Source organism: Scophthalmus maximus, chromosome 10 (assembly GCF_022379125.1).
Source record: "Scophthalmus maximus strain ysfricsl-2021 chromosome 10, ASM2237912v1, whole genome shotgun sequence".
Lineage (NCBI taxonomy): Eukaryota > Metazoa > Chordata > Actinopteri > Pleuronectiformes > Scophthalmidae > Scophthalmus > Scophthalmus maximus.
The window spans coordinates 15,081,226-15,106,718 of NC_061524.1; the positions used below are offsets into that span (position 1 = coordinate 15,081,226).

The 25,493-nt window shown below is 43.4% G+C and overlaps 1 protein-coding gene across 1 annotated transcript; it reads left to right on the top strand.

Moving 5' to 3' along the window:
• Nucleotides 1-1,655: 1,655 nt before the first annotated feature.
• On the top strand, nucleotides 1,656-24,908 carry loxl4 (lysyl oxidase-like 4). The gene is made up of 15 exons (XM_035606735.2): nucleotides 1,656-1,779; nucleotides 2,851-3,202; nucleotides 4,128-4,429; nucleotides 4,514-4,722; nucleotides 10,984-11,022; nucleotides 11,406-11,619; nucleotides 11,728-11,905; nucleotides 16,803-16,957; nucleotides 17,051-17,218; nucleotides 17,586-17,748; nucleotides 17,834-18,077; nucleotides 19,130-19,245; nucleotides 19,570-19,706; nucleotides 21,841-21,952; nucleotides 22,049-24,908. Exons 2-15 carry the CDS (start codon nucleotides 2,875-2,877, stop codon nucleotides 22,117-22,119), a joined length of 2,436 nt encoding a protein of 811 aa, XP_035462628.2. The 5' UTR covers nucleotides 1,656-1,779; nucleotides 2,851-2,874; the 3' UTR covers nucleotides 22,120-24,908.
• The last annotated feature ends 585 nt before the right edge of the window (nucleotides 24,909-25,493 follow it).

The following is a 25,493-nucleotide window of genomic DNA, read 5'->3' on the forward strand; positions in this document are numbered from 1 at the left end:
ACACAGGCAGGGACACCTGTCAGGTCTAGTTTAATTAGTCTGATATGCAACAGTGCATCACAAGGTGTAATGGAAGGATGTCACACACAGCAATGATGTTTATATTTGTAACCTAAGCAACCCCCTTTTGTACTTTTGCTTTTTTTACCCCCACTCTTCCCCGTCGGCCTTGGAGATCCCTCTGATTTGGACCCGCTAATAGGTGGTCTGCTCTTCCTGTTCGGGTTTCCAATTCAGGGAGGGACCAACATCTTGCCACCCAGTCGCACCATCACTGGCACACACTCAATTACAGCTTTGCAAGTGCGTGGGCACACACACACATGCACGCACGCACACATGCACGCACGCACGCACACACTTGTGGAGTCCAAAAGTCTGAGACCACTTTTGAGAGTGGTCCCAGAATTACGGACCTCACTGTCTGTAACGTGAATTTTTTTCTTTCACCCTTGGGGAAATCTGAATACTAAGTGTATCTGCGGCCGTGGATGATGTTTCAGTTCCTATACCTCCCCGGTCATGACTGTAATTTTTCATGTCTATGAATAACCCCTTGCTGCCTTAAAAAAAGGTGCCCGCTGAGGTTAACTTCAAAACCGGAGTACAGTTTATCAACACAACAACCCCCAGGCCAAAAATGTCCATGTAGCTAAATTTGTCCCAAATCCTCCTGAAATGGCTCAAAAAATAAATAAACACGTTTCAAACGTGTGGAAAGGCCTCAGCAGACATCTAGGGGAAACCTGGATGGGATCGGGACTGAGCACTGAAGTGACCCCGGGTAAGGCAAGCCATGAACAGGATTTTTTTCCCCTCACTTTCTTTAATCTGAATCTACACTGATGAGTTAAATCTTTGTGTTTTCTATACCATAATGATAGGTTGGACCGTAATAACATAAACCTGGTTAGGGGCGGTACGGCATATTCTCATAAGTCACGTTTACCATGGCTACAGTGAGGCTGGGCCTGTTTTTAGAGTCGGTGGTTTGCGGTCATCTCAACAAGGAAATATCTACCCTGCGGTACAGGGAGCTTCTTTAAGACACTTGGAACTTGATGTTTGAAACTATTCTGGAAGCAGAGTCCTTCCTGTTGGTTACATTTACACACGTTCACCATGAACTTGTGCAACGCTCTACTACGATTGTGTAAGGCATCTCCGGCCAATCGGAGGAGAGAGGGTTAGAGAAGAACAGTCCATGAAGACACTTGATTTAACGTTGATCAAATAAAATGGATGCCAGTACGTTTGATTTACCAAAATACTGATCATCCAATCTGAAGCATTCACTGTCAGACTCATTTATCTGCGGAGGGGAAGATCCCATGAGTAGAAAAGTATTCATCCGCAATTACAATAATGTCCACGAAGAAGGAAAGTGAATGAGTTCAAATCTCCCCAATTAGTGGAGGGAACCTATTACTTATTGATTATATGTGTGTATATATATATATATATATATATATATATATATATATATATATATATATATATATATATATATATGATTTCATAAGGCCATTGTTGAAGTATTATTTGATTAACCAGCTTTACAACGTGTGAACTAAAGTCAATACTCCTGTAAAAGCAAAAGAGAACTCGAGGGAAAGAGAGCAGAAAGAGAGGGAGGGAGGGAGGCAGGGAGGGATATAGGGAGAAGGAGGGAAGAAGGGAGGACTGAGTAAGGAGAGCATTTAGTAGCCACACTCCGTCACTCAGTCACTCTCCCCTAGGCAGTGACGTCCTCCACTGCAAACAGCTGCTGCCAGCCAGGTGAGTTGACATTCACCTTACCCTCTCCTTTTACATTAAAGACTAACTAGAGTTGTACTTTCACTTTAAATCACAGTTATTTGCATTTATTGATTTTTCAAAAACATACGTGTGAATATGTGTTTTAAGGGGTTTTAGATACAGGCACATTTGCTTCGCTGGTTTTCTTTATTCTTTAGTTTAATTGAATTGATTTTTTAAAAATCAATGACCTGTAAAAAAACAGAATTCCAGCATCTAGGGGAAATGTTGTTCTCACACTGAATTAAGTCGCAAACGCAGGTATAAAGTAGAGATGACCTAATGCAACACAATGTGTACATTGTTTACATTACCGAGGTTTACTCCGTGTGTGCCTGTTGGTGCTTGTTTGAGTTTGTTCCTTTATAATTTTATGATCAGATTTTGTGTATGCTGTGCTCAGTGTCTTGCAGTGATGTAATGCGTCGGCGTCTGTCTCCACCACTAGCCCTCTAGTTTGGCCTTGACACTTGTGAGCCTCTGTAGTTAGAACGTGCCTCGTGTTTCTGTCTGGTTAGTGAGCCTCGGAGGATGTTTATTCACACACGAATCGCATAACAAACGTGCGCGGGCGCAATTATATGATGCAGCTTGCATGGTTTGACATGAGAGAACGTTGTTGAACTTATGCCTGTTTGCTTTAGATTGACGCTGCAGCAGTGACTGCTATCAAATGTGGGACGTTTTATAAAAATAATGATTTTCAACAGGTTCAACACAAGCACCATTCATTTCTTATTAACAGTAAAGGGCTCACATGAGGATGTATTCTGACACTGAGTAAAGTACCTGACAATTTTTTTTTTGTCCAGAGGATGTCACCGTTGGTCCGTGGCTGACTGTTTGACCCGTGTTTGAGGGAATGACTCTGTCTTTACGCACGGTGGCTTCGGTCCATGGGTGTAGCTAAAATTGATGTTAGATGTGCTATATCGTTACAGGGGAATTAAATAACTCTACTGATCAATATTACAAGAGTAAATACATAACATGCAAGTGAACAGAAGTAGAACAAGCTGACTTACGGGCCGTTTCCACCTCTACCCGCAGGCCCCCCCTCGTCTCTCAGCCACGATGACCCGCGCCCTCAGCCTCAGCCTCGGCCTCGGCCTCCTCCTCCTGCTCCTGCTGCTGTCCCTCTGCTGCCCCGCCCGCGCCGAGCCTCAGCGGGCCGCGGCCCCCCAGCGCAGGTCGGCTCGCGCGCCGGCCGCCAAAGTGCGCCTGGCGGGCAACTTTGCGCGCGAGCCGCACGAGGGGCGCGTGGAGGTGCTGCACAACAACACCTGGGGGACCGTGTGCGACGACGAGGTGAACATCAAGCTGGCCAACGTGGTCTGCCGAGAGCTGGGCTTCCAGGGCGGCATAACGTGGGCACACAGCGCCAAGTACGGCGAAGGAGAGGGTGAGAGAGCACTCGCTGTTTTCCAAATTTGCAAATAAACCACCGCTGGCGATCAGGAAGGTTACAGGGGGAAGGTCAAAGGTCACCTTCTTTGAGTATGATTCAATGCCAGTGATAATTACCAGATATGTCGAAGCAGGAAACCCTCAGGTGTAGTTAATAATATCAATAATAAGGGCGGCAGTAAATTTAGCTTTACTCTGCATGATGGTTCACTTCCAGCGCCCACTCTCACACACCAAACTGAAACACAGTTATCTCCGTGGTATTAATTACACCTGTGCCCTTCCTGCTATGACAAGTCAAACGAAGGGCCATCGCATTCACATAGTCATTTCACAGATTTGGGGGTGCCGCGACTCCACGCACGACCATTTTACCCCGACCTGTCTCCTCCGAGCGTGTGCTTATCCCACATCTCATTAAGTGCCCAGCTTCGTGAAAAAGACCACCAATTAAGACATCCAAAATAACTACCATCATAAAGTGACAAAGATAACTTGTAGCGGTATTGGAGTCTACGTCTTGTTAAGGTTGCCTGGCGGGTTGGCAGGGCAAATATATGGGACCGAAAAAGGGCATTTGTTCGAGAATAATGACAGCATTCACCGTGCCAGAGTTGTGCAACACTTGCTGTGGTTTATGGACATTCTTTACTGCTGCTTTTAAATCCAAATTAAAGAGAAGGTTGAATGGATTCAGGACGTAGGATCTACAGCACCCTGCTTTGTAATATACTGTGTATCTACTGCTAAACACACCGCTAAAAGGTGCAACCCTAAATCAGTGTGCCAGTAAAAGTCAAGTGTGAGGTGTTTAGGAACTGATTCAGGCCCGAGTGTAGATGCATTGCCCTGACTGTCTATTGAATAATCGATAAAAAATTACAGTGAATGAAGTAATGAATTGTTTATTCTTTCACAAGGTCCAATATGGATGGATAATGTACGCTGTGACGGCTCAGAGAAGTCAATAAAGGACTGCAAACACAACGGCTGGGGGGTGAACGACTGCAAACACTCCGAAGACTTGGGGGTGATGTGCACCTCCGAGCGCCGGCTGGACCTGGCGGCCAGCAGAGGCCCCACCACTGCCGTCAGGCCCAATGGCAGCCCCGCTCCCCAGTGGCAGGGCCAAGTGGCCACCCGCAGGCATCCAGGATATGGCTACAATGGAAATGGACATCCATACGAGGCCCCCAGGTTCACCAGACACCACCAACACCAGGTACAGCAGTTCACCTCTGATACATTTGTGCGTTGTCCTTACGCAGACATTTAACAGTAGATGTGACGTGCGTCTTCCACCAAGGGTAAGGTGCGAATCGAGGAGGTCCGCCTCCGTCCTGTCCTTATGGCTACCAAGAAGAAGGACCTGGTCGCAGAGGGTGTGGTGGAAGTGAGGCATGCTGGGAGATGGAGGCAGGTGTGCGACCAGGGTTGGAGTCTCAACAGCAGCCGGGTTGTGTGCGGGATGCTCGGCTTTCCAGAGGCTACTCAACACAATGTGAAAACATACAAGTGAGTATGGATTTCTCCTGCTACTCTCTCCTCCACAGGGAGCAACACAATTTAACCTTTACGATCTAAAGGTATTAAATCACAAACCATCCGGCTGTTGACCGTATTTTCAGAATGGAAGCATGCTATGCCATTCTGCCTCTTGTTAAACGGATAAAAACACATTCAGGAGAAAAAAACTACAACAGTGGCATGCTGTTTAGGGCCTCTTAGAATAAAGGCATTTTGTTTGCCTTATCTTCTTCCCCCAGCTACTTCTCCTCTGTGTCCCTCTCTACTCCCCCTCCCCTCCTCATCCTCAGGATGATGATAAAGGGAACCCCGTCCCCTCTCTCTACTGCCCTTCCTCTCCTCCTCTCTCTAGGCCAATCAGCTCTTCTCACCTCATTGCCTCTTTCTCACTCTCGCGCCCCGTGTGTCTCTCTGATGCTATCTTCGGCTCGCAGGTCTCAGACAAACAGCCCCACTTTCATTTTTTTGGGTTCCAATGCAGAGGTGTAATATCAGCTGCTGATTGTACTTTCACTGTCTCATCAATACCACGTGTGCGTCAGTGAGCTTTTGGAGAGTGGGATGCGGATCGGTGTGAAGCGGAGCACTGGTCGTGCGGGCTTGAGTCAGCTATGCATCCCTTCATATTTAATCCGACCGGTTGTGACATGCCGCCACTGTTTGTGTGTCATGATTACAGAACATTGAGGCAAGAGTAAAAGACTCTTAATGTGTTTAAATGTGATTCAAATCCAGGAATAACTAAATTAACTTAATTATAACTAATTAGAGTGTGTTATGTTTATGAGCCCTAGTTTGGTACATATAATTGAATACTCAGTGCTCCAGACATATTTTAAGATACTAATTTGACAGTTTGAGAAATGTTTTATTTCTATCCAAAAGTTAGATGAGAAGATGGATACCATTTCTGTATGGTAAATACTTTAGGATAAAGACAGGAAATAGTGAGCCTATTTCGCACCTAAAGTTGGTGATGCTGGTAGTAAAATACCAGCAATAAATTACTTAATCGGTTCATTAATTTTCTCTAAGTGGAAAGACTTGAATTTGCCCTGAATTGGCAACTATGTCACCGATGTGAGACGCATGCTCCTCTTCAAACCGATCAATTTTAAGCATAGGTAGACGAAGCCCACGACAGGACGTACATATGTATGTCATACAAACATTTTTTTTGTGCGCTCCCTAAATGTGCAATGTGTTACGAAAACTAACCAGAGCCCCAGGTGTGAAAATGCCCTTACCCCTACATGTGCATACTCTGATGCAACACCGTGTCTCCTTTTACCCCTTTGACACAGATCCTTAATTCCTTGCCTCCTGCTAAAGGAAACAAAAAAAAACACTGAGAGTGGTTTCTGGCTCTTACACCGCAGAAAGACCACACATTAGCAGAGAAATACTCCATTGCTATTATAAGAATGAATAGTGGCTGACCATCCGCTGTCCTCAGTGGCAGGGGGACCCAGTTCCCAGGATCCTGCTCCTGGAGAGCTGCCCTATAGCGCGGCCATAGGTGATTCACAGCTCAGCTATTCCTTCCCTCTCTTGGCCAGGGTTTCTCTGACTCAACCGAGGACAGACCGCGACAGCTGCTCTGTACTCTGGGTGCTAGATTCCTCGTGCTACTGAAAACGCCGTAACTGCTGAGGGGGTAAATTATTTGTTTTATAGACTTTTCTAACTTTTTAATGACTTCACAAACTGTACCCGTTGGAGCTCGCTCGCTCACTTAAAGCATTTCTGCATTGCCCTTGAGCTAAGCAATCTCCATTGAACTCTGTGTTATTGGGAACACTATAACTGGATTCTATTGTGGGACGGGAGGACATCATCGGGCATCATATCTTCAGCAGTAAAAGGTCTTCTGAATGAGCCGTCGTCTAACAGCCTGGCCTGACTATTGTACACAGTCTGCACTGGATCATTTATTAGAGCCCGGCTTCCCCGCATTGCAGGTGTGATCCTTTTCATGCCTCTCATTGATTTTTTTCTATTGCTGTACGGATTCAACATGTAATGCCCAGAACAGGAGTTGAGTAGTAACAGCTGAGTGACGAGTTACATGGGTAGATTCGAACGACTCCGACATAAGAGATTTGGCTGCTCACCAAGAACTGATAAATGACGGAGGACAGGGCTGCTGCAGCCTGAAGGGCTTGGAGCAAAAGCCTGCAGGGAGGCGGTTGTGACCTGATACGGTACATCTTGGTTTGCCTGGTCTGAGCGTGACCCTTTGTTTTTGCCGAAGCCTGAACCGCGATGATGTGTTTGTTTGGTTCCAAATCTGTACCTGTTTTCGTCCTCCACAGATGCATATCTGTTCCCTCTCACCACATGTTTTTGCCTTCAGACTAGTCCAAGGTGTACACATGCCTGGCTGCCAGCGATATACTTTACAGCTGTTGGTTGCTAAAGTCAGGATGGAACATCATCTATGTTGCTGTAAATGGGGTTTATGTCAAAACTGAAGTCTACACTTGAAAAACGGTTCCAAGAATGTGGTTTCAGTCTGGATTCGTTAGATAATTGTCAGGATTTCACTTTGAAACAGTATGATGCTCACTTTTCATGTAACATCTTCCACTTTTGCCAAAAAAGCTTACAGGATTGTGTTACACGGTTTGACCAGATTTAGCGAGCGGCACTCCCCCTGTTCCTCCAAGTCTCTCAGTCCATTCTTAGAAATCCCAGATCATGCCATTTCTCTCGGCTCCCCGTGTCTCTTGGAGGAGACTCTGAAGATGCTGTAATTACAGGTCGGTCAGGACCCAGGCTCTCCGGGGTTTTCTGCTGAGGGCGAAAAAACACCCCCAATTATAGCTGTGTGAGCGAGAGAGTAAGACGGAGTTAGCACATGAGGAGGAAGAGGATAAGAGGAGAAAGGGGAGATGGAGAGATGGAACAGGAGCAGCAGTCAGACGAGCCAGGTTTTTCGCTTGCTCTGGTGAAATACGTCCAATTACAGCTGCAGTTTGCAGCGTGGCCCGCTGTGTCAGCAGCTGTCTGTCTTCCCCTGTCACCATAGTGATTTGGGGACTTAACCAGCATTATATGTTTAATTATGTTACAGCTGAAATCTTCTCGTGATGAGGGTATCATTTCCAGGCCTTTGGGTGACATTTTGTGTGACCAAGTCTGGTTTTCCTGTCTGATGTCTCTGTGATCTTCCCCGATGACCTTCTCTCTAATTTATTTCCACAACTTCTTATGATTTATATTTCCGCATGCAAGCAGCTTTTTTTGTGGTTTGGAACAGTGCACGGAAGCCAGCCTTAAAAAAACAAAGTTGAAGCGTAGTGATTTTTATCAGCTCACTCTGGTCCACTTACACAATTTTTTTAGCAACAATTTGACATGCAAGATCCTTTTCATAGATACACATAAAATGAAAATAAAAAAAAACATTTCATGTGGGCTCTATGCGAGAAATAATGTTTCATCTGCGCCAGCCTTTTGATTTTTAACGGATGATCTATTTTGAAACGTAATAATATGTTTGTTCAGTACATTTTGCCAATTTCCATTGCAACAAATAGCAATAAGTACCAAAGAAACTGCGCTAAAATGTGTTAAAGTGTTTTCAGCTGCAATAAGATACTCTTCACTACTGTTTACAGTAAACATGGTCTCATTGTGGCAGGAACATGAAAGAGTTTGTGGCTGCAATGGATAATTTTAAGATAATTATTTTAGGCATTTTTAAATTAAAAAAGATATATACGTTAATGTGGTTTTTAAAAAAAATTTTACACTAAAAGAAAAGGAATGTGTGTGATAAAACACAAACAGTGGCGCAACGCTCATCTTTAAACGGGCAGGGTGGGACTACTCATTCATTCATCATTCGCCTCTGTTCTCTTGGCTGCGCAACAAGTGCAGGAGTCACTGTTTGGTTAGGCCCGGCTGATGAACGCTACAGAGACCAAACACATTCTGACGCAGTCTACTCATGGCTCATACTGCTCATACTACAATTACATCCTCTCATAAGGTATTAGTCACCAGTCACGCTAGGAGAAGGACATCATTTTTAATGAATGAATTTTATAGATAAAAACATTTTTTAATTAAAAAATCTTTTTGTTGTGACTTAATGAGGTTGAACACGAACAGACATTGCTGTGATTCAGTCAGAGCGAGTGACCTGAAGGTGCAGTATCGTTTATTGCCTGTGTAGTAGTCCTGCTGGTTTCTGAAGAGGGAAAATGGTTAGCTGATTGGTCTGTGGTGAGGTCACAAACAAGTCACAGACATGTTTGCCTTTTGGGAAAATGTGTGTGTGTGTGTGCGCGTGTTCCTCAGTGCCCTATCCCCGTTGACCTGCTACTGCAGAACCACATGGTAGAAGGATTTATGCTATTTTACAAGTGTATTTCAAGACACATTTAAAAAAAAAAAAAAGTGTTAAATTCTATACAATGTGTCAGTCTCACTTTATAGCAGGTCTCGTGACATCGCTTTATTTAGAGCCACGAACGGGATTTAATGGGATTTTTCTGCCTCATTTAGTCAAATGTTTGATTCGGCTTTGAAGAGTCGCAGGCAAAGGCTGTTACATCGACTGGGATTTCATCTACAGATGTTCATAATTTACAGTAAGCACTTCATCGAGCTCCTCAGAGATGTATTTGCGTTTCAAATGGGCCTGAGAAACGACGTAGGTCTATTTGAAGTGTTATTCCAAAATAGGACCTGCAAATTGCAAAACACACCTATTTGCAAAATGGTTTGCCGAAATGAAAATGTACAAATTTTTCTAAAACTCACTCACACAAAGTATATATTTTTTTTTCATGTCAAATACTAATATTTTGAAGAGGCGTCTCTTCTGGCCCCAGTGACTGCGTGCTGCATCAGCAAACAAGTTGTTGCCTGATTTTGGAAAGAGTACAGTCAGCAGCCCATGACTTCACACAACCGTCCACATAACAACATGTCGATGACAATGCTTCTCTTGATTCCAAGACTGAGGATCAGTTTGTTCTTAATGTTCCCTGCCGTAACGTTACGGGAATGTCAAGAGTTCATGTCAGAAATGCAAATATTGACCCGCCCGTGCTTTCATACATGGAGTATGTTTTTAATGAACACTTCCTCACTGTAGCCAAAGAAGCCTGAAAACCATTTGAGCATTCCACACCTGTCATACCACAGCTCTGTAGAAAGTAAACTTACAAATGTGTGTGTGTGTGTGTGTGTGTGTGTGTGTGTCTGTGTGTGCGTGCTGTAGCGCGTGTATCTGTGAGTGTTTTGATGTGATTGATGTGAATGTCGGTGATGGGGGATGCACTTTGCAGTGGATTTTGTGAATGCCCCGGCGTGGTCTGGCACATCTGCTCTGCGTGTCTGCCAAGAGAACAGAAGGCTTTCCCCTCCATCGCTCTCTCGAGTCAGCCAGACTACTCGGTGCATGGATGTCTATTTGATTCTGGCATTTTTTCTATGACGTGCAGCGCAGCGTTGTGCCAGAGTTTTTGTTTGTTCTCCCTGCTTGGTCAAACCCTGTTTTCCCAGAAATGTTGTACATGACTGAATGTTATGATATTTTGTTTTGGGTGCCTTAGAAGGTTAACAACATAGTTTGAAATATCTTGTGGTTTCAAAAAAAAAAAAAATCCTTTTATGGTTCTTACATCCTGTAGTTCTGTACAAATCTCTGTTATATTGCAACAAGCAATGCAAAAGGTTTATATTGAAAGGGCCTATGTTAGTTTACTTAATGTAAATGTGGGTGATTTGGATAAAATTGCTCAGCACATTCCTGTTGGAACACTTATCCTTATGTTGGCGGTTACAGGAAGTGCTGTTGCTGTATAGCTCAGGAACATACAGTATTATACACTGGCCATTTACTCCAAACATAAACACAGTAAGTAGCAAGCAGCCCTCATTCCAGATGGAAATATACATTCTACTGAACCTATAAAGCAGGAAAGACAGACGGAAGACAAACAAGAGCAGTGAATTCCTAAGCTATACAGTCATCACCATCCAACGTACCAAACCCTACACACACCATAAAGCCACACGCACAGCTCATTCTGCTTTTATGTAAAGAAGTTGTATTTGGAGCCGCATGATTCACCTTTTAAATAAAGTCAGCGTCTGAGCTGTAACTATTTTCAGTCGTACCCCGGTATCGCAGTGTCAGTGGCGACATTAGCAAAGCAAATGCTATTGTAAGTTTGACATTTCAATCTGTGTAAGCTTACAACCATCTCTGTGCTTTTCGCTCTCTTACAGGAAAATCTGGGATACCAAGGTGGCAGATCCTTCCACAAGGTAATAAAATGTTTCTCAGCCATATTTGAGCGTTTAATAACTTTGAGATACTGGCAGACGTAACAAGTAAAACTTAATTTAAAGGCCTTGAAAATCTATTTTCTCATTCAGCTTCTTGCTGTGAGTATGTTAGTGAGTGCTCTTGCTAGAGTTTGCAACATTAGAATCAAAACGTGACAAAGGTTCTGGGCTCTTATGTTTGTGCTCTTATGAGCAAAGACAATCAGATCTGATCAAACCAAACCCCAAAAGTATTGATATAGCAGATTAGCTGAAATTTGAGTGTTAAAATATTATTGAACACAACCCAATGATGTTATTTTTTAAATTTAAAGGTGGCCATTTGTATATATTTCCAAAAACGCCCTTTCTCTTCCTTCCAGATTGAGCGTCATGGCGAAGAAGAAGGGATTCTGGGTAGAAAAGGTTCACTGTCTGGGTTCTGAGAACACCTTGTCGGAGTGTCATGCCCAGCTGTCCATCCCCCGTAGTCCCACCCCTTGTAAGAACGGGAGGCATGCAGTGGTCAAGTGTGTACCAGGACCCCAGTTTGCTCGCATCTCCTCGGGAAGACCCCAGGCCCCTTATCCAGTTGTGGTAAGATTAATGAAGTTGGGCCTACACCAGCAAATACACAATACAGTGGGTTAAGAAACTGTGCATAAGAATAAACTAAGTCAATTTTCTCTTTGCTGCCCTGTACAGCCCGTGCGTCTGAAGGCAGGCCCCAGGCTGGGGGAGGGTCGTGTGGAGGTGCTCCGGGACGGTAAATGGGGGACCATTGTGGACCACATGTGGGAACGAACTGCAGCCAGTGTGGTTTGCAGAGAACTGGGCTTTGGATCTGCCAAGGATGCCCTGCAAGGAGCCTTCATGGGTCAAGGTGAGAGACGGAAACACAACTTGGGCTGGAAATTCGGAAAAGCTTCACATTTTATCCAGACGTTTGGAGTCTGCAATTTGGATGATTGAATGTGTTTATCGTGCGTCGCGGTATTCCAAGAGACAGGCAGACTTTTCCAGCCGTTTGCTTTCTCTGAGACGCCACACCTGTCCGCCCTGACCAATCAGATAACGTACAGACGCGTGTGTTTATCCGTCTATGTATGTGACCTTGTGAAGCCGCAAATGTGTGGATCCCAGTATCTCCCCCTGGGATTAGGTGAGTCCTGTGCCAGGACTACCAGCTGCACAAACACTATGCACATGTCCACACACACACACACACACACACACACTCACACACACAATGTGTAATACTATAAGCCGTGGTGGTTTATATGGCGGTTTGGTAACTAAAGCCACCGACATAATCTTGCGAGCTTCAAGCAATCTTTTCATTCACTCATGAGTGCTGTGGTCTTTTCCCCTCAATTTCAAATTTCCAGCCTTGGTGACGCACAGGTTCCGTCAGTATCCAGCTGCGCCAGTAGGGTCCCCACCCTTTACGAGATGTGAGAACGGCTTCCCCATGCCTCTGGCTAGAGTGAAGTCTCTAATCATGCTGATGGACATGAAATGTGGGAGGAGAGTTCTGCTGATTTAGCTCCTCAGTTGATCATATATAGAATATTTCTGTGTGCGTTGGATCGGTCCCGTTTACCTTTTAACCCCTTTAATTGTGTTTTTTCTGCAGATGATGTCATGCTAACTTTCTTTTTGATGAGTCTAACAGAATTAAAAATCTTGTCGGCTCTTCTAAAGGGGACTTGCATTGCGCACGGCCTCCAGCCCCTGGTCGTCTGGTTTCAATCAGCACCTTTTAGTCGTTGGATCAGAGTTCAGGTTCACCATGGATCCGCCAGTCTGAGTCTGAGGTGTATAATTGTCAGAAGAAGCAAAGAGCTTTCAAGTTCCTACCTAGAATAGGTTTTGCCAGATGTAGCCACAAAGCTACACTTGCATGATTATGTGTGTGTTAGTGCACTATATGTATATAATACAATCAGTCTCAGAATTATAACATTTAGATGGCTCTGCAGTTTAGGTTTGGTTTGACAAATGGCAGGTTTGCCCCTCCACTTTTCCCGTCTCACTCTTGGAAATGCAGGTTTCCTTTATCATGTGTCCTGAGTGGGTGATTTTTGTTGCAGCACAATAACCATCCAGACAGAGCTCTGACCATTTGAATTTTGGTTTCATTCAAATGAAGTAGTACAATGCGAGTTGTTGGTATTTTGTCTTAAGATGTCTCAGAAGAGGCAAAACACTTTGCTGCTTCTTTGGTGATTTTGTCGGCAAACTAGATACTTGAGGAGATGATTCCTAAAATGAGGATAAACTATTTAAATTTTCCAACCAGTAGATGTGTTTAAATTTGCATTTTTCAAAAGTCTAATGTGGTTAAAGCAGGAATGTCAGACAAATAGTCAGCATTTATCTATTTACAAGAAAGAGATGAATGAATCTCACTGTATCTGTTGTTATCAGCTGTTTTATACTGTATGAAAAGTGTCTCCTTTAATTCATCAATGCAGCCATCTGAAGGCAGCCGGACATAAACACACTTCTACACACACCAGACTGGTCGATTGTAACTCAATATTCTGCCTGTTTAGGTGACAAACATTCAAGTTTATCAACTTGTATCACTACCTCCTTTATAGCTTTTGTTTCAGTAACAGCTTTACTGGCAAAGTATTGTTCATAGAGTATACAAAGAATTTGACATCAGTTATTCATTTAACTGAAAGCTAAAAATAGGGACAACAAAGTTGAGTGATGTATACATTCTTTCCACACACCATCACTGATGAACAGAGAGATGATGCATGGAAAGAGAACGTATTTTAGTCTGGTTGTTCTGGTTTACATCGTAGCTGTGACGGGTCTGCAGTGGTTTTCCTGCCTGTTTCTTGACTTGTGATACTGTATGTGAAATGCAGTGGTTGGTAGTGGTGAAAGTACACACCGCTGGGGGGTGACAGTGTTTTTTTTTTTGTTTCTTTGTTTCTTTTATTTTTTAATTTGACTGTTCTTGAAATTCATTATAAAGCAAATGCCGCAGTGTCACATTTCAGGATATGATGTAGCTATTTACAAAGAGAAATACTATGAAATTGCTTTGGATTGATGCAATCTTTGCTGCTGCTTCAAGTCCCTTCTACCATCATTGTACTAATTAATGCAGGGAGCGTACATATTAATCACCACACCCACTGATCAATATCCACCCTCACCCGCCCCATTTGCACTTTGCACTGCTGCACACGCATGAACCAAAATAGCAGGTGCACATGGAGACGCCCACAGAGTCCGTGTGCTGCTTTGCATTTGTTGTTGCACACACACACACACACACACACACACACACGATTAAAATAGGGCCCAAACGCACATCTCATACATGTACGTATGTTCATATTCTCTTTTCTCTCAGAAACCCATATACTGTACACTGCCATCGCAGGATGATTGGACTTCAAAGTCCTCTCACAGCTTCCTTTTCTATAACACGAGTCTGTTCTGGAACATGTAATTTTCCATGTGCTCGAAGGCCACATAAACACAGGCCTATATGTCGCTGGAAAAGGCCTAAATTAGACTCTTTGATGGAACAAACCCTCACTGAGAAAGACATTCTATAAGAGTGAAATGTTTAAAATGGAGGTTTGCGCGAGTGTCTAATTTGTACTTACAGTTTGCATCTCTATAAAATCATCATATTTCAAAAGGGCATCAACGTTTTGGGCTAGACACTCCTCACATCACAATGCATTACACTCGGGTACATTTGTTTTTCTTGTAAGCACGTGAGATTGTGATTTCTGCCTAATCTTTCCATCAGCAGTCTGTTGCAACAGGACCCCACAGGAGAGCGTTGCATTATTTATGATGAACAAATGTGATAAAGGTTGTTGGTAGTTGACTGGCCTTTTGGCCAGTGGTAGACAGTCTGCCAGTCAGAGATTCTGGCTTTGAATGTGATCTTACTGATCAGATTTTTTTGCACATATACACTTTCGTGTGTCAGCTTATAACTTGTTAACCAGCTATGAAATTCTACTGAAAAATTAAACAATATTTTGTTGCTGGTTTTCTCCTACCATCTAAAAAACCCCACAGGGAGGCACACCTAACTTACATGTATTAATAATTGGCTGAGAAACAGATCTATCTGATGACAGGACGTTTTTGTCAGAGGCGTAGGAGGAGACGTTCCATGGAAAGAAAAACGCAACACACACTACATTAATGCGCCTAAAACAGCGTGTAATTTCAGACAGGAAAAGAACTGGGTTTCCCTTGTAACCACTAACCAACTATTTGCGCTATTCTCAACAAGAATGTGACCGATGTTACCCTGTTTCCAGCCCCGAAAGAGATTTTTCTAATCCGTCCAAATGATCTGTGGAATCTGCCAATTCAAATTATATGGCAATCAAGTTCAACTGATTTCTTGTAAAGACTAAATTTAAGATGCCACATTTATATCACGCCTCATTTTTTGCTCTCATGGTTGTATCTGCTGTCTACTTTCGACTCTTTATGCTAAAGTTTAAGCCTTGATCGTTTGGGAAATTAATGTCGGCTCCCATCATCACCATCAGTATGTTAAATTACAGGGACAATCTTTCTATTTCCTTACTTGACCAAGATTGATATTTCACTGTGTAATTTTGCCTGTGAAGTACATAGACATATAGCGCAATGTACATACATTAGAGACTGAAACACCCCGAATGACTGTGTGTTTGTGTGCATGTAATGTGTGTGGGGCCGGTTTCTTGGAATTTATTTCAGTCTTTCTTAGATTTCCCAAACTAGGGTTTAAATACGGAGTGTCGCTGTTCATTTTAAGCATCCCTCCAGCGGGCCCCATGTTGGTCTTGATAACTTAAACAGTGGGAGTTTGGATCTAGTTTGTGGTCCTTACCATGCAGATAGAGGCAGAAGTGGTTTAGATGTGTCATTTTCATGCGTATGCACCCACACATGGTGACCAGGATGGGAGCAGGTCTTCAATCTGCCAAAACCAACACAGAGACAGATTGGGTTAGGCTGCAGTTTGGTCTCTACCATTTCAATCAACTTCCTTTTCACCCTTCTTTGTTGGGTTTTCTGTCTTTCCCCCGGTTTTCGTGGTTCGGGTTGTGTTTATTTCAATGCCACCAGATTTCTAACTTTGCAGTTTGCGCCTTTTGTTTTAAGAAAACACTGAAGCCATAGTTTGTTCTGTGCTTTCTCACATTGCCTTCATTATGGCGGCAGCTGTTTGCTTTCAGAAAATCTTTGGCTTTTTTCCCCTCCCACCATCATGTGTGTTGTTGTTTAGAGATCATCTGGTTTTGAGTGACAAACAAATTCTAGTAATTGTAAGTCTTTTACTTTTTTAGATTTTGCCTATTTGTTCACCCAGGGTGGTGGACTCCACGCGGTGTTGTTTTTTGTTGTTGTTGTTGCGCCAAAAGCAACAGAATGGCGGTAATGAGGTGGGACAGATGCCCAAAGTAGATGCTGGTGGTGCGGCTGCTTGGCTTACAGGAGCATTTTGTCGTGACAGATATCAAAATGTTTTTATTGTTGGATTGACGCTTGAGAAAGCTCATTCAAAGGGAAGGGAAAAACAGAGCCTCACTTGTATGTATGTATGTGTGTGTGTGTGTGTGTGTGTGTGTGCCTCTCTGTGTGCCAGTGCCATTATAGCTACAGTGGGTGGCCACAGACAGAGCACAAAATGATGCCCTTCAGTTATGTCCATGTTCCTCTGGTTTTCCTACACATTTTTACCAACATGGTCTTTAAGTCTACCGCAACTCCTCCTCCCCCTCCTCCTCCAGGTACTGGACCAATCCATATGAACAGTGTCCAGTGTATGGGGTCAGAACGCTCCATCCTAGACTGCTACTTCCAGGAGGTCCAACCATGGACATTCAAACATACCCAGGATGCCTCAGTGCGCTGCAACATCCCCAAGACTGGCATGGAGAACACGGTATGAAAACTCCATCATCATAAGACAAAAATTTACCAGGTTTCACTGATAATGAATCATCCATTTAATCCCTTTAATTTGATGGATTTCTAGGTGCGGCTCGCAGGTGGTAGACTCCAATCGGAAGGCCGTGTGGAGGTGTTGATGGATGTTGGGGGTCGTAAGCGCTGGGGCTCTGTCTGTAGTGAGAACTGGAGCATCAACGAGGCCATGGTGGTGTGCAGACAACTTGGCCTGGGCTTCGCTGCCAGTGCTCATCAGGTAACACCCCCCCGACCAAAACGCAACCTCCACAACTGTCAGCGTGGCAGCATGCATGTCATTTTGATGGACATAATGTCCTGAATGAGCAAACAACGGAGCACTCCCTCGCCTAAACCAATTAGTGTAATTTGGAAAATGTCAGACTAAAGTGGTCAGAGGCATCAATCCTCAAAGGTTTGTCAAAATCCCATCAGCATTGGTATTGCTGTAAGAACAGAGGTTCAAACAAATCAACATGTGCAGGCCAATCCACAGTCGCAGCCCGTGTGTTCACTGTGGTGGACAATGAGCTATGGTACCAGTCACCGATAGAAAACCTGACAAACATTCTTTTTCTTATGACCGTACGCCCTTCCTTTGACAGGAGACCTGGTACTGGACCGGTGACCCAAATGCAGCAGAAGTGATCCTCAGTGGAACCCACTGTGTGGGCACAGAGCTTTCCATTCAGCAATGCCGTCGCAACAACCATGTCCATTGTCCTCGAGGAGGTGGAACTAAGGCTGCCGGGGTCAGCTGCTCGGAAAGTAAGTTGACCCATCTTCCTGTAGCTCCCCCAACCTTGGTTCTGTTTGAATCCTAACATAACTTCTTACTTCTGACATGCTTCAGCGGCACCTGACCTCGTTCTGGATGCCCAGCTGGTCCAGGAGACAGCCTACCTGGAAGACCGACCCCTCCACCTGCTGACCTGTGCCAATGAGGAGAACTGTCTGTCCTCGTCTGCTGCCAGGATGAACTGGCCCTATGGCCACCGACGCCTGCTGCGCTTCTCCTCTCGTATCATGAACCTGGGTCGTTCCGACTTCAGACCCAAAGCTACAAGAGAGAGCTGGACATGGCACCAGTGTCACAGGTAAATCATCGCTGAGGACTTAACGGAGGTGTTTTGCTGCTTGAAAGTGTATAGGCTGCTGCAGTGGAAAGAACTGTGGAAATACTTGCTCTATGTGGGAAGGTGCAGTTGCCGTTGTGGTCATATTCAAGTAAATATATAAAGTGTTCTTTATAGAGCTATTCAGAGTGTCCTGGATACAGGTGAGCGGTGGTTTTTAGAGGCTGTCCAAAATATTTTGCCAAACACCGTTTCAAAATTGCATATAAGTGCAATAATGACATAGCTCCTTCCACTTTGGTTAATTTGAGTTATGTTTAATTTAATTGCATTCAATTGCTACCAGGAAAGAAAACATGCTACAGTGTGACGTCTGTGTCAGTGCTCATACGATTTGACAACGGTTCTGCGAGCGGCATGCAACATTGAACACGAGAGCCTTTGTCTGTCACAGGCCTCCGCAGCATTTTGTCCGGTAGTTTTGAAAGGATGACATATTGTCCTCAGTTCTACTCTAAACACATTCCAGTCTACCTCTCACGTTTGCTCCACAGTAAGTTTGTTTCTTGTCAGATGACGAGAGCACTCTCAGGCCTGCCGTCATGAGAGAAGAAGGAGTCATTTGAAGCCCAAAGTATTGGCTGTGTGAAATCTGTCCCATTAAGTAACGGGTGGCCTGAAACAGAGTTGTCATCTCTCCAGATTCATTAGCTGCCCCTGTCCGTGGAAATGACGGTTGAGCCAATCCAGTTGCCACAGTTCGTGCATTAACAGGGTAGTCCCACGCACAGTCAGGTCCGGCTCAGTTTGTTACAACAACACATCAGAGTGGCTGTGCGTTTCAAAGCCCCCCATTCACTCAGAGTGAGCACACTGCGCAACCAAGCTGCCGCTAAAACAAGCTTCTGAGAGAGGTGTTACGGTGACACCCACGCTCATGTTCAAGCAGTGAGGTCATTGGGCTACAGGCCATAGGGAGCCAGTGTTCAGTTAGTGTAAATGCGCACACTTATGGACATAAAGACACACACATACACACACACACACACTCACTTTTCCCTCTGTCGTCCCAGGCACTACCACAGCATCGAGGTGTTCACACATTACGACCTGCTGACTCTGAATGGCACGAGGATTGCGGAGGGACACAAGGCCAGTTTCTGTCTGGAGGACACGTATTGCCCCGATGGTAATGTTCACCACTGTTCATTAGTCCCAGTAAAATAATCCTTCCCATTAGTGACAGGAAATTAACATCAGTATTTCATCTACAGCTATTTAGACTTTCACTTTGTGGTTAATGTATTAGATCGCAGCTGTTGTTGTTGTTTGTTCATTCTCCATTTACTTACTTGTTTATTGTGGATGAAATAGCTCATAGGAGAAAGCAGTGTTCACATGTCATCTAACACAATTCCAGAAGCCTCTTCAAAAATAACTGGGAGTGCCAAGTTAAATGAGCTTTGATTTTCGTGATTGATAATGTTGTTGATTTGTGTGTATTGCGTGTTAGGAGTCCAGAAGCGGTTCTCTTGCTATAACATGGGTGACCAGGGCATTTCTGTGGGCTGCTGGGATACCTATCGCCACGATATCGACTGTCAGTGGATTGATGTGACAGATGTGCGGCCAGGAGACTACATCTTTCAGGTCAGCAGTCCTATCAAGCCACTTCTACCCCTTCACAGTTTGGGCACATTTGTCACCATTGTGGTTCGTAAAAAAACACATTGGCTTACATTTAGAGTACATGTATAAGACTTCTTAGCTAACTCTCTGCAAGAAATCAAATAACATATATTCCCAAAATGCTTAACTGTTCCTTTAAGGTCAATGATTTTGTTCATAAGAAAGAGGTTCACAGGCCCTCAAGGTGGACTTTCCCATGCCTGGTTGGGGACTTTGTTTATTCCAGTATAACTTTCTGACCCTCCTCATCACAGTCATCACCTCAGCCAGTCCTCCGACTGTCATTACGTTGACCCTGGTCAATCAGTCGAGCCACTGTGGCCGCTAGATTAAAACACATCCATTATGCTCCGTTTCCCTCTACATACCCACTATGGTATGCAGCAGTCCTCGGGATGTTAGCAGGCTGCCAATTACGTCCGAGAAAGAAATTCACTACCCAGTGTTTCTAAGAGGTCACACTCAGTCTTCGTAATTACACTTCTCTACTCTCTATTGGAGATGGATTTATTCAATTTACTTATAATAGATGTGACACACACACACACACTTAGATAAACACATGTGCCGACTGGATGTATTTTTAAGCATGTCGAGCAGTGTGTAATTATAAAGTGGTACATTGCTACAGGACAATGTGGAGGTGGGAAAACGGAACGAATGATAGACGAGGACAGAAAAGGCGTTTGGATAAATGAGAGGAAGAGAAATTGGACGGAGTGCTGAAGGTGAAAAGGTCAGGGTCATATGAGGAGAAGGCAGAAAGTACGCCAAGCAGGGAGTTAGCTATTCATCTAGGCTGTAGAATTGGGAAATTACAAGCAGCTTTTAGACCTGCTGTGTTATTTCATCTATCTTGTAAAGTGCAGATGATGGCTGACTTTTCTGATCCTGAGCTGAACACAGATTCCGCGGGCCTACCCTTGAACCACCCAGTGCTAATGAAACACACCAATTACCCAAATTAACTATTGCGTCCCTTTAGTCAAGCAGCACCTAGTCCCCCCCTTCCATTAGGAACGGCTAATTTGCCACTGAGGAATTCCTCCTGCCCTGTTTTTATTTTTATTGCCACTTTCTCAGTGAGCAACACATTCTGCCACTGAACCAGCCCCCTGCAAAGGCCTCATACACTCTGGTCCAACACTGTAATTTACCCAGAAAAATGAAGAGACAGTTTTTCTGTGCATTCACTAACCTTTTTAATGTTTTTGCCTCTCTTTTTTTGTGTAGTTTGCGTTCCTTGTCCCTGTAGCTGTTTGTAACCTGTACTTAGAGTAGGTGTAGCAGTTTACAGAGCAGCTATTAGAGTAAATGACTTCTCAGTATTATCACCACACCAGATTAAGAGAACGCTTGTATCAGCAGTTATAGAGCTGCTCTTCAAATGACAGACTATTAGTACAGTGTATAACAGCTCTCAAAATAAGAGCGATTTCAGACATACGCGTATGCATAACTACTCCCTTGCAAGCAGACTTCAGTTCAGTCCTTATTATTGCATACCTATGTGAGTGTGAGGAGCAGCTGGGGGGCTACATTGTGGTATACCCAAATTCCATGAACCGTGCATTAACGTCTTTCACAGGCGTTATCATGTTTAACGTGGGCAGAAGTGTCGTTGTTACATGTTTCCATACCAGTTATAAAACATTTAACAATGGGCTTTCCTTAAAGATCTAACAGTATGATCCGCGCTTTGCATGACACATGGTAAAAAGTGTTTAACCACCATGTTATTCAGTCCACATGCTCATAAGCAGACTGCCAATGTCAAGTTCAGAGTGCACTGTATGGTGTGTTTATCTTTTCTAATAGGAATACTGTACGGAAAAGTCATCCAGCTTTTTTATAGATGAGAAAGGGGCGGACTCTGAAGACAATCCCAGCCAAGAGTGCTGTTTAATAGCAGACGCTCTTAACAATTTTACATCCAACTGGTCTTAATATCTAATGGCTTTCTCCGCGTGAAGAGAAAGAAGACTCATTCCTTGTTTGTCTGTGAGCAACTGAAGATACAATATTAGATCAAAGTGAAAGTCACAAGGCCAGAAACCTCTGCTGTTGTGATATTGAATCACTGTCTTTTGTGCAGGTGGAAGTCAACCCCGCAATGGACATGGCTGAGTCTGACTTTATGAACAATGTGATGAGATGTCGGTGCAAATACGATGGCCACAGAGCGTACATGTATGGGTGTCATGCAGGTGAGGACAGAAAAATCATATTCCTCCTTCTCACTTCACATGAAGTATCTCCCCTCCTTTGTCATTGATATGCTATTTTTTTTCTTCCCATTATAGGTGATGCATACAGTGCGGAGACTGAAGACCTGTTTGAGCACCAGAGGCAAATCACCAACAACTTTGTGTAGCCCATCCCAGGGCTCAGTACGAAGGCCTTCCTGTGGGGCCTAGAGACTACTCAGGAGGGGCTGAGGTCGATGGGCCTGGGCCCTTGGGACCTTAGCACCCACAATAACAGAGAACACACGCAAAAATGGTGCCTGTTCATCTCCTCGGAAGATGTGGATACAATATCCACAAGCGCATCATATCACAACAGCGACCATTGCAGAGACTCAACTCAAACATCCATTTACGACAAGAGTGGGACAGGTGCCAGGCGGCTCAACATGTTTTTTACTCTAGTTATGTCAGAAGCTATAGGATTTTGTTTCAAACTATACTGATTTTTGTGAATGTGGACTACTAGTAACTTAAGTTAGTTATTCAAAAAGTATACGCATGAAAAGACAAGAAATAATCTGTCACAAGGACAATGGGGAAGTCGTCATTGTCCCACGCTGGAAGAAAATCGGTGAACATTTTTATAATAATTGTGAGTTTGTGTTATTTCTATTGCAAAAGGCTGATTAAGTGCACTTGAAGCAAAGAAGTACTAAAATTGGCTCTTTTTTCTTTATTCTACCCAAATTCTTTACATATTGGATCAATTTGTAACTGTTAGGCATGTACATAACCTGAATTTGGTGCTCTTTAAAAAATACTGTATGGTCTTATATTAACCTCACTACATTTCAGGTGAACAGTGTTGTACAATACACTGGGTAGTTTTCCCTTACAGTTAATTGTTGCTTTGGTTTGAACAAAATCATCATTTTGTAAACGTGAAGTCGTGCTACAGACTTTTGCTTCTTATCTGAATAGGTAAGGAGAGGTCAAACGAGTTTAATGGAACAAAGCACTTTATCTTTTAAACATCTGTATTCTACTTTTGGCCCCACACAATTTTAATAAGATACCAAATTGAATTTTAAGGTGTATATCAAAAAAAAAATATACTTTACTGTGTTTTACTTTCAGAAAGTAAAATAGAAGGTTTCTGTTTAGTTTTCATATTCAATGTACTATTTATGCTGTACCTTTATTTATTCATGGATTTCACACTTACACAGCATGCTCAGTAACGAGTTTGTTAGTTAGCATTTAATGAACAATACTGGATTTTTGTTGTTGTTGATATAATTAACCAGGGACAAAAACATTATCTCATATAGTATTGTGCATGATGCAGAGGAATAATCCCAGATTTATTTCATTTTAGTAAAAAAAAATAAAATCTGTAGTTTTTCACTTGCAGCCTCTGAGATGGGAGGGAAAACCATACTGACAAAACCACAGTGTTGTGGTAGACAGGCAGGCTGGGTTTTGAGAGCGTATAAAAAAACCTTTTAATTATGTCTGTTTGGGTTAGACTTAAGGTTACGGTTAAGGTTAGGGCTATAGCATGTGCTTTATAAAGAAACACTACAGAATTGTTACTTATGGAATTAGGGAAAGCAAGAATCTGCATTTCCATCGTAACTCGTACAACCAACTACGATAAGGACGATTCAGTGTTTTCGGAGAGATTCAGTAGCGGAAGTGGAAACAAGTTAGACGGAAAGATGGAAAGGCATGATGTTTGGAGGAGGACTTGTGCAGACGTGCAGTTTTTACTACCAGAGCTGCCTTTTTGTAGGCAGCCATGCGGCGACCACAAGTCGGCATTTTCAGCTCCCCAACGAGAACAACATGTTTGTCTGGGAGAACAAAATAAACCCCTCAGTTCACGCTTCGACACAATAAACAGTGGCCTGGTTTTTTTAACGAAAACTTGGCCTGCGAAACTGTATCTCTCTACACTGACTTTGCTGAATAAGTACGTTTTTAGCGCCACACCAAAACCATGATGCAACTCCATTTGCTTTACAACATGGAACTTGGGTTAATCATGTCGTTTTACCACATTAATGTGTTTGGCTTATTGTCTTAGCGGTTAAAACCTGTTAAGATGGTGTCCAGTGGACAGTTTCCAGGACACGCTGAGGAAAGGACACGTCACTCATAAATACTTAATTAATTTCTTTAACAGATTGTCTTCCTCCGCATTGGCCTTTATGATCTTGTCTCACCAACGTGATTTTGAGTTTGTAGCCTTTTAGATTGACAGAGTCGGCCCTTTCACTCAAATCCGTGGCTGCAAATGTTGGTAGATCGAAACTGAGAGTCTAAAATGAGTGTTTGCTGACATACTTTTTTTTGTGTGGGGGGGGGGGGCTTGTGTACAGTTAATATTGACATATTACCATGGTCTATTCTGTGTGTTATTTAAAATTATATGACTTCACATAGCTTAAGTTGGTTCATATTCACCACTCTCATCATATTACTGTATCGTTACCCATGCTATAGCACCGGGACAACGTTTTCCATGGCCAGTTACGCTTTTATTTTGTCTTACAAACACTGAGAGTGTGCGCTACGTGGTGCTTATCAACAACTTTATTCATAGAAAGCTGTGCTCTCAGGGACTTTGACCTCATCTAAAGAGTAATAATAATATATCATGTGACGTGATTAAGGTTTGCTTTCTTTTAATCTGTGATGCATACACGATGACGACAAATGATAGGCGGCTTTTTCTCTCCCCTTTTCTTTTGTCAGCAGTCTCACGAGGAGCAATCTGTACCCATGTTTAGTTTGTAGGTTAACATTTACGGCGTGCCGGTGAGAAGCCTTGTCGGGTTTTGTGTTGCGAAAAGTTTGGGTAACTGTGGACACACACTGGCTGAGTCAGAGGCAAATTTCAGCTAAAGAACAAATCACAATGCATTCATTCATCATTACTGTGAATCAATAAAACTTCATCACATACCAAGCGGTGCTTCCTGCCTCCTTCTTGCTGTGAATGCATGATGCTGCGGAATATTTTGTTGTTGGGAAAGTATGTTTCTGCTGCAGCAAGAACTGCAGTAAGCTGTATTATAAGACTGTCTTTTCCTTCCACCTGCTCTGGAAAGATCTGGTATGACTAAGTTAGTTACCCAAGCACTTTAACAGACCAGTGGAATACCGGGACTTTATTTCATGTGGTTTCACTAAAATGATTAGGCTGCCCAATGATAAACCTTTCAAGCTGTTAGATTTTCTGTGACCTAATCCTTTGCAAACACTCCCCCTCATGGGAACCGAGGACCTATTCCTGAAACAAAAATACAAGAAAGTGTTCAGGAGCTAATGACTAAAATTCAAGCATATCAAATCTGATAGAATTGGGTGGAGTAATCAGCTGTCTGGAGAGGAAATTTACTCGCAGCAAAAATCTGATTTGATCAGGGCTGACAAGTCCACCCAGAAAGAAAACAGCGGCGCTGTGAAGTGGTCACTGGCTGGGATGAAACAGCTGCTGGGCAAACAGGAAAGCAATACTTGAAAGCAGAGCACCTGGGTTCACGGTGTGTTC

Excerpts from the sequence above, each read along its gene's own strand:
- loxl4 (XM_035606735.2), top strand. The coding sequence starts at position 2,875 with ATGACCCGCGCCCTCAGCCTCAGCCTCGGCCTCGGCCTCCTCCTCCTG. Across the intron at positions 4,430-4,513 it reads CCAGACACCACCAACACCAG|GGTAAGGTGCGAATCGAGGA; the intron begins GTACAGCAGTTC and ends TCTTCCACCAAG. Across the intron at positions 18,078-19,129 it reads ACATGGCACCAGTGTCACAG|GCACTACCACAGCATCGAGG; the intron begins GTAAATCATCGC and ends CTGTCGTCCCAG.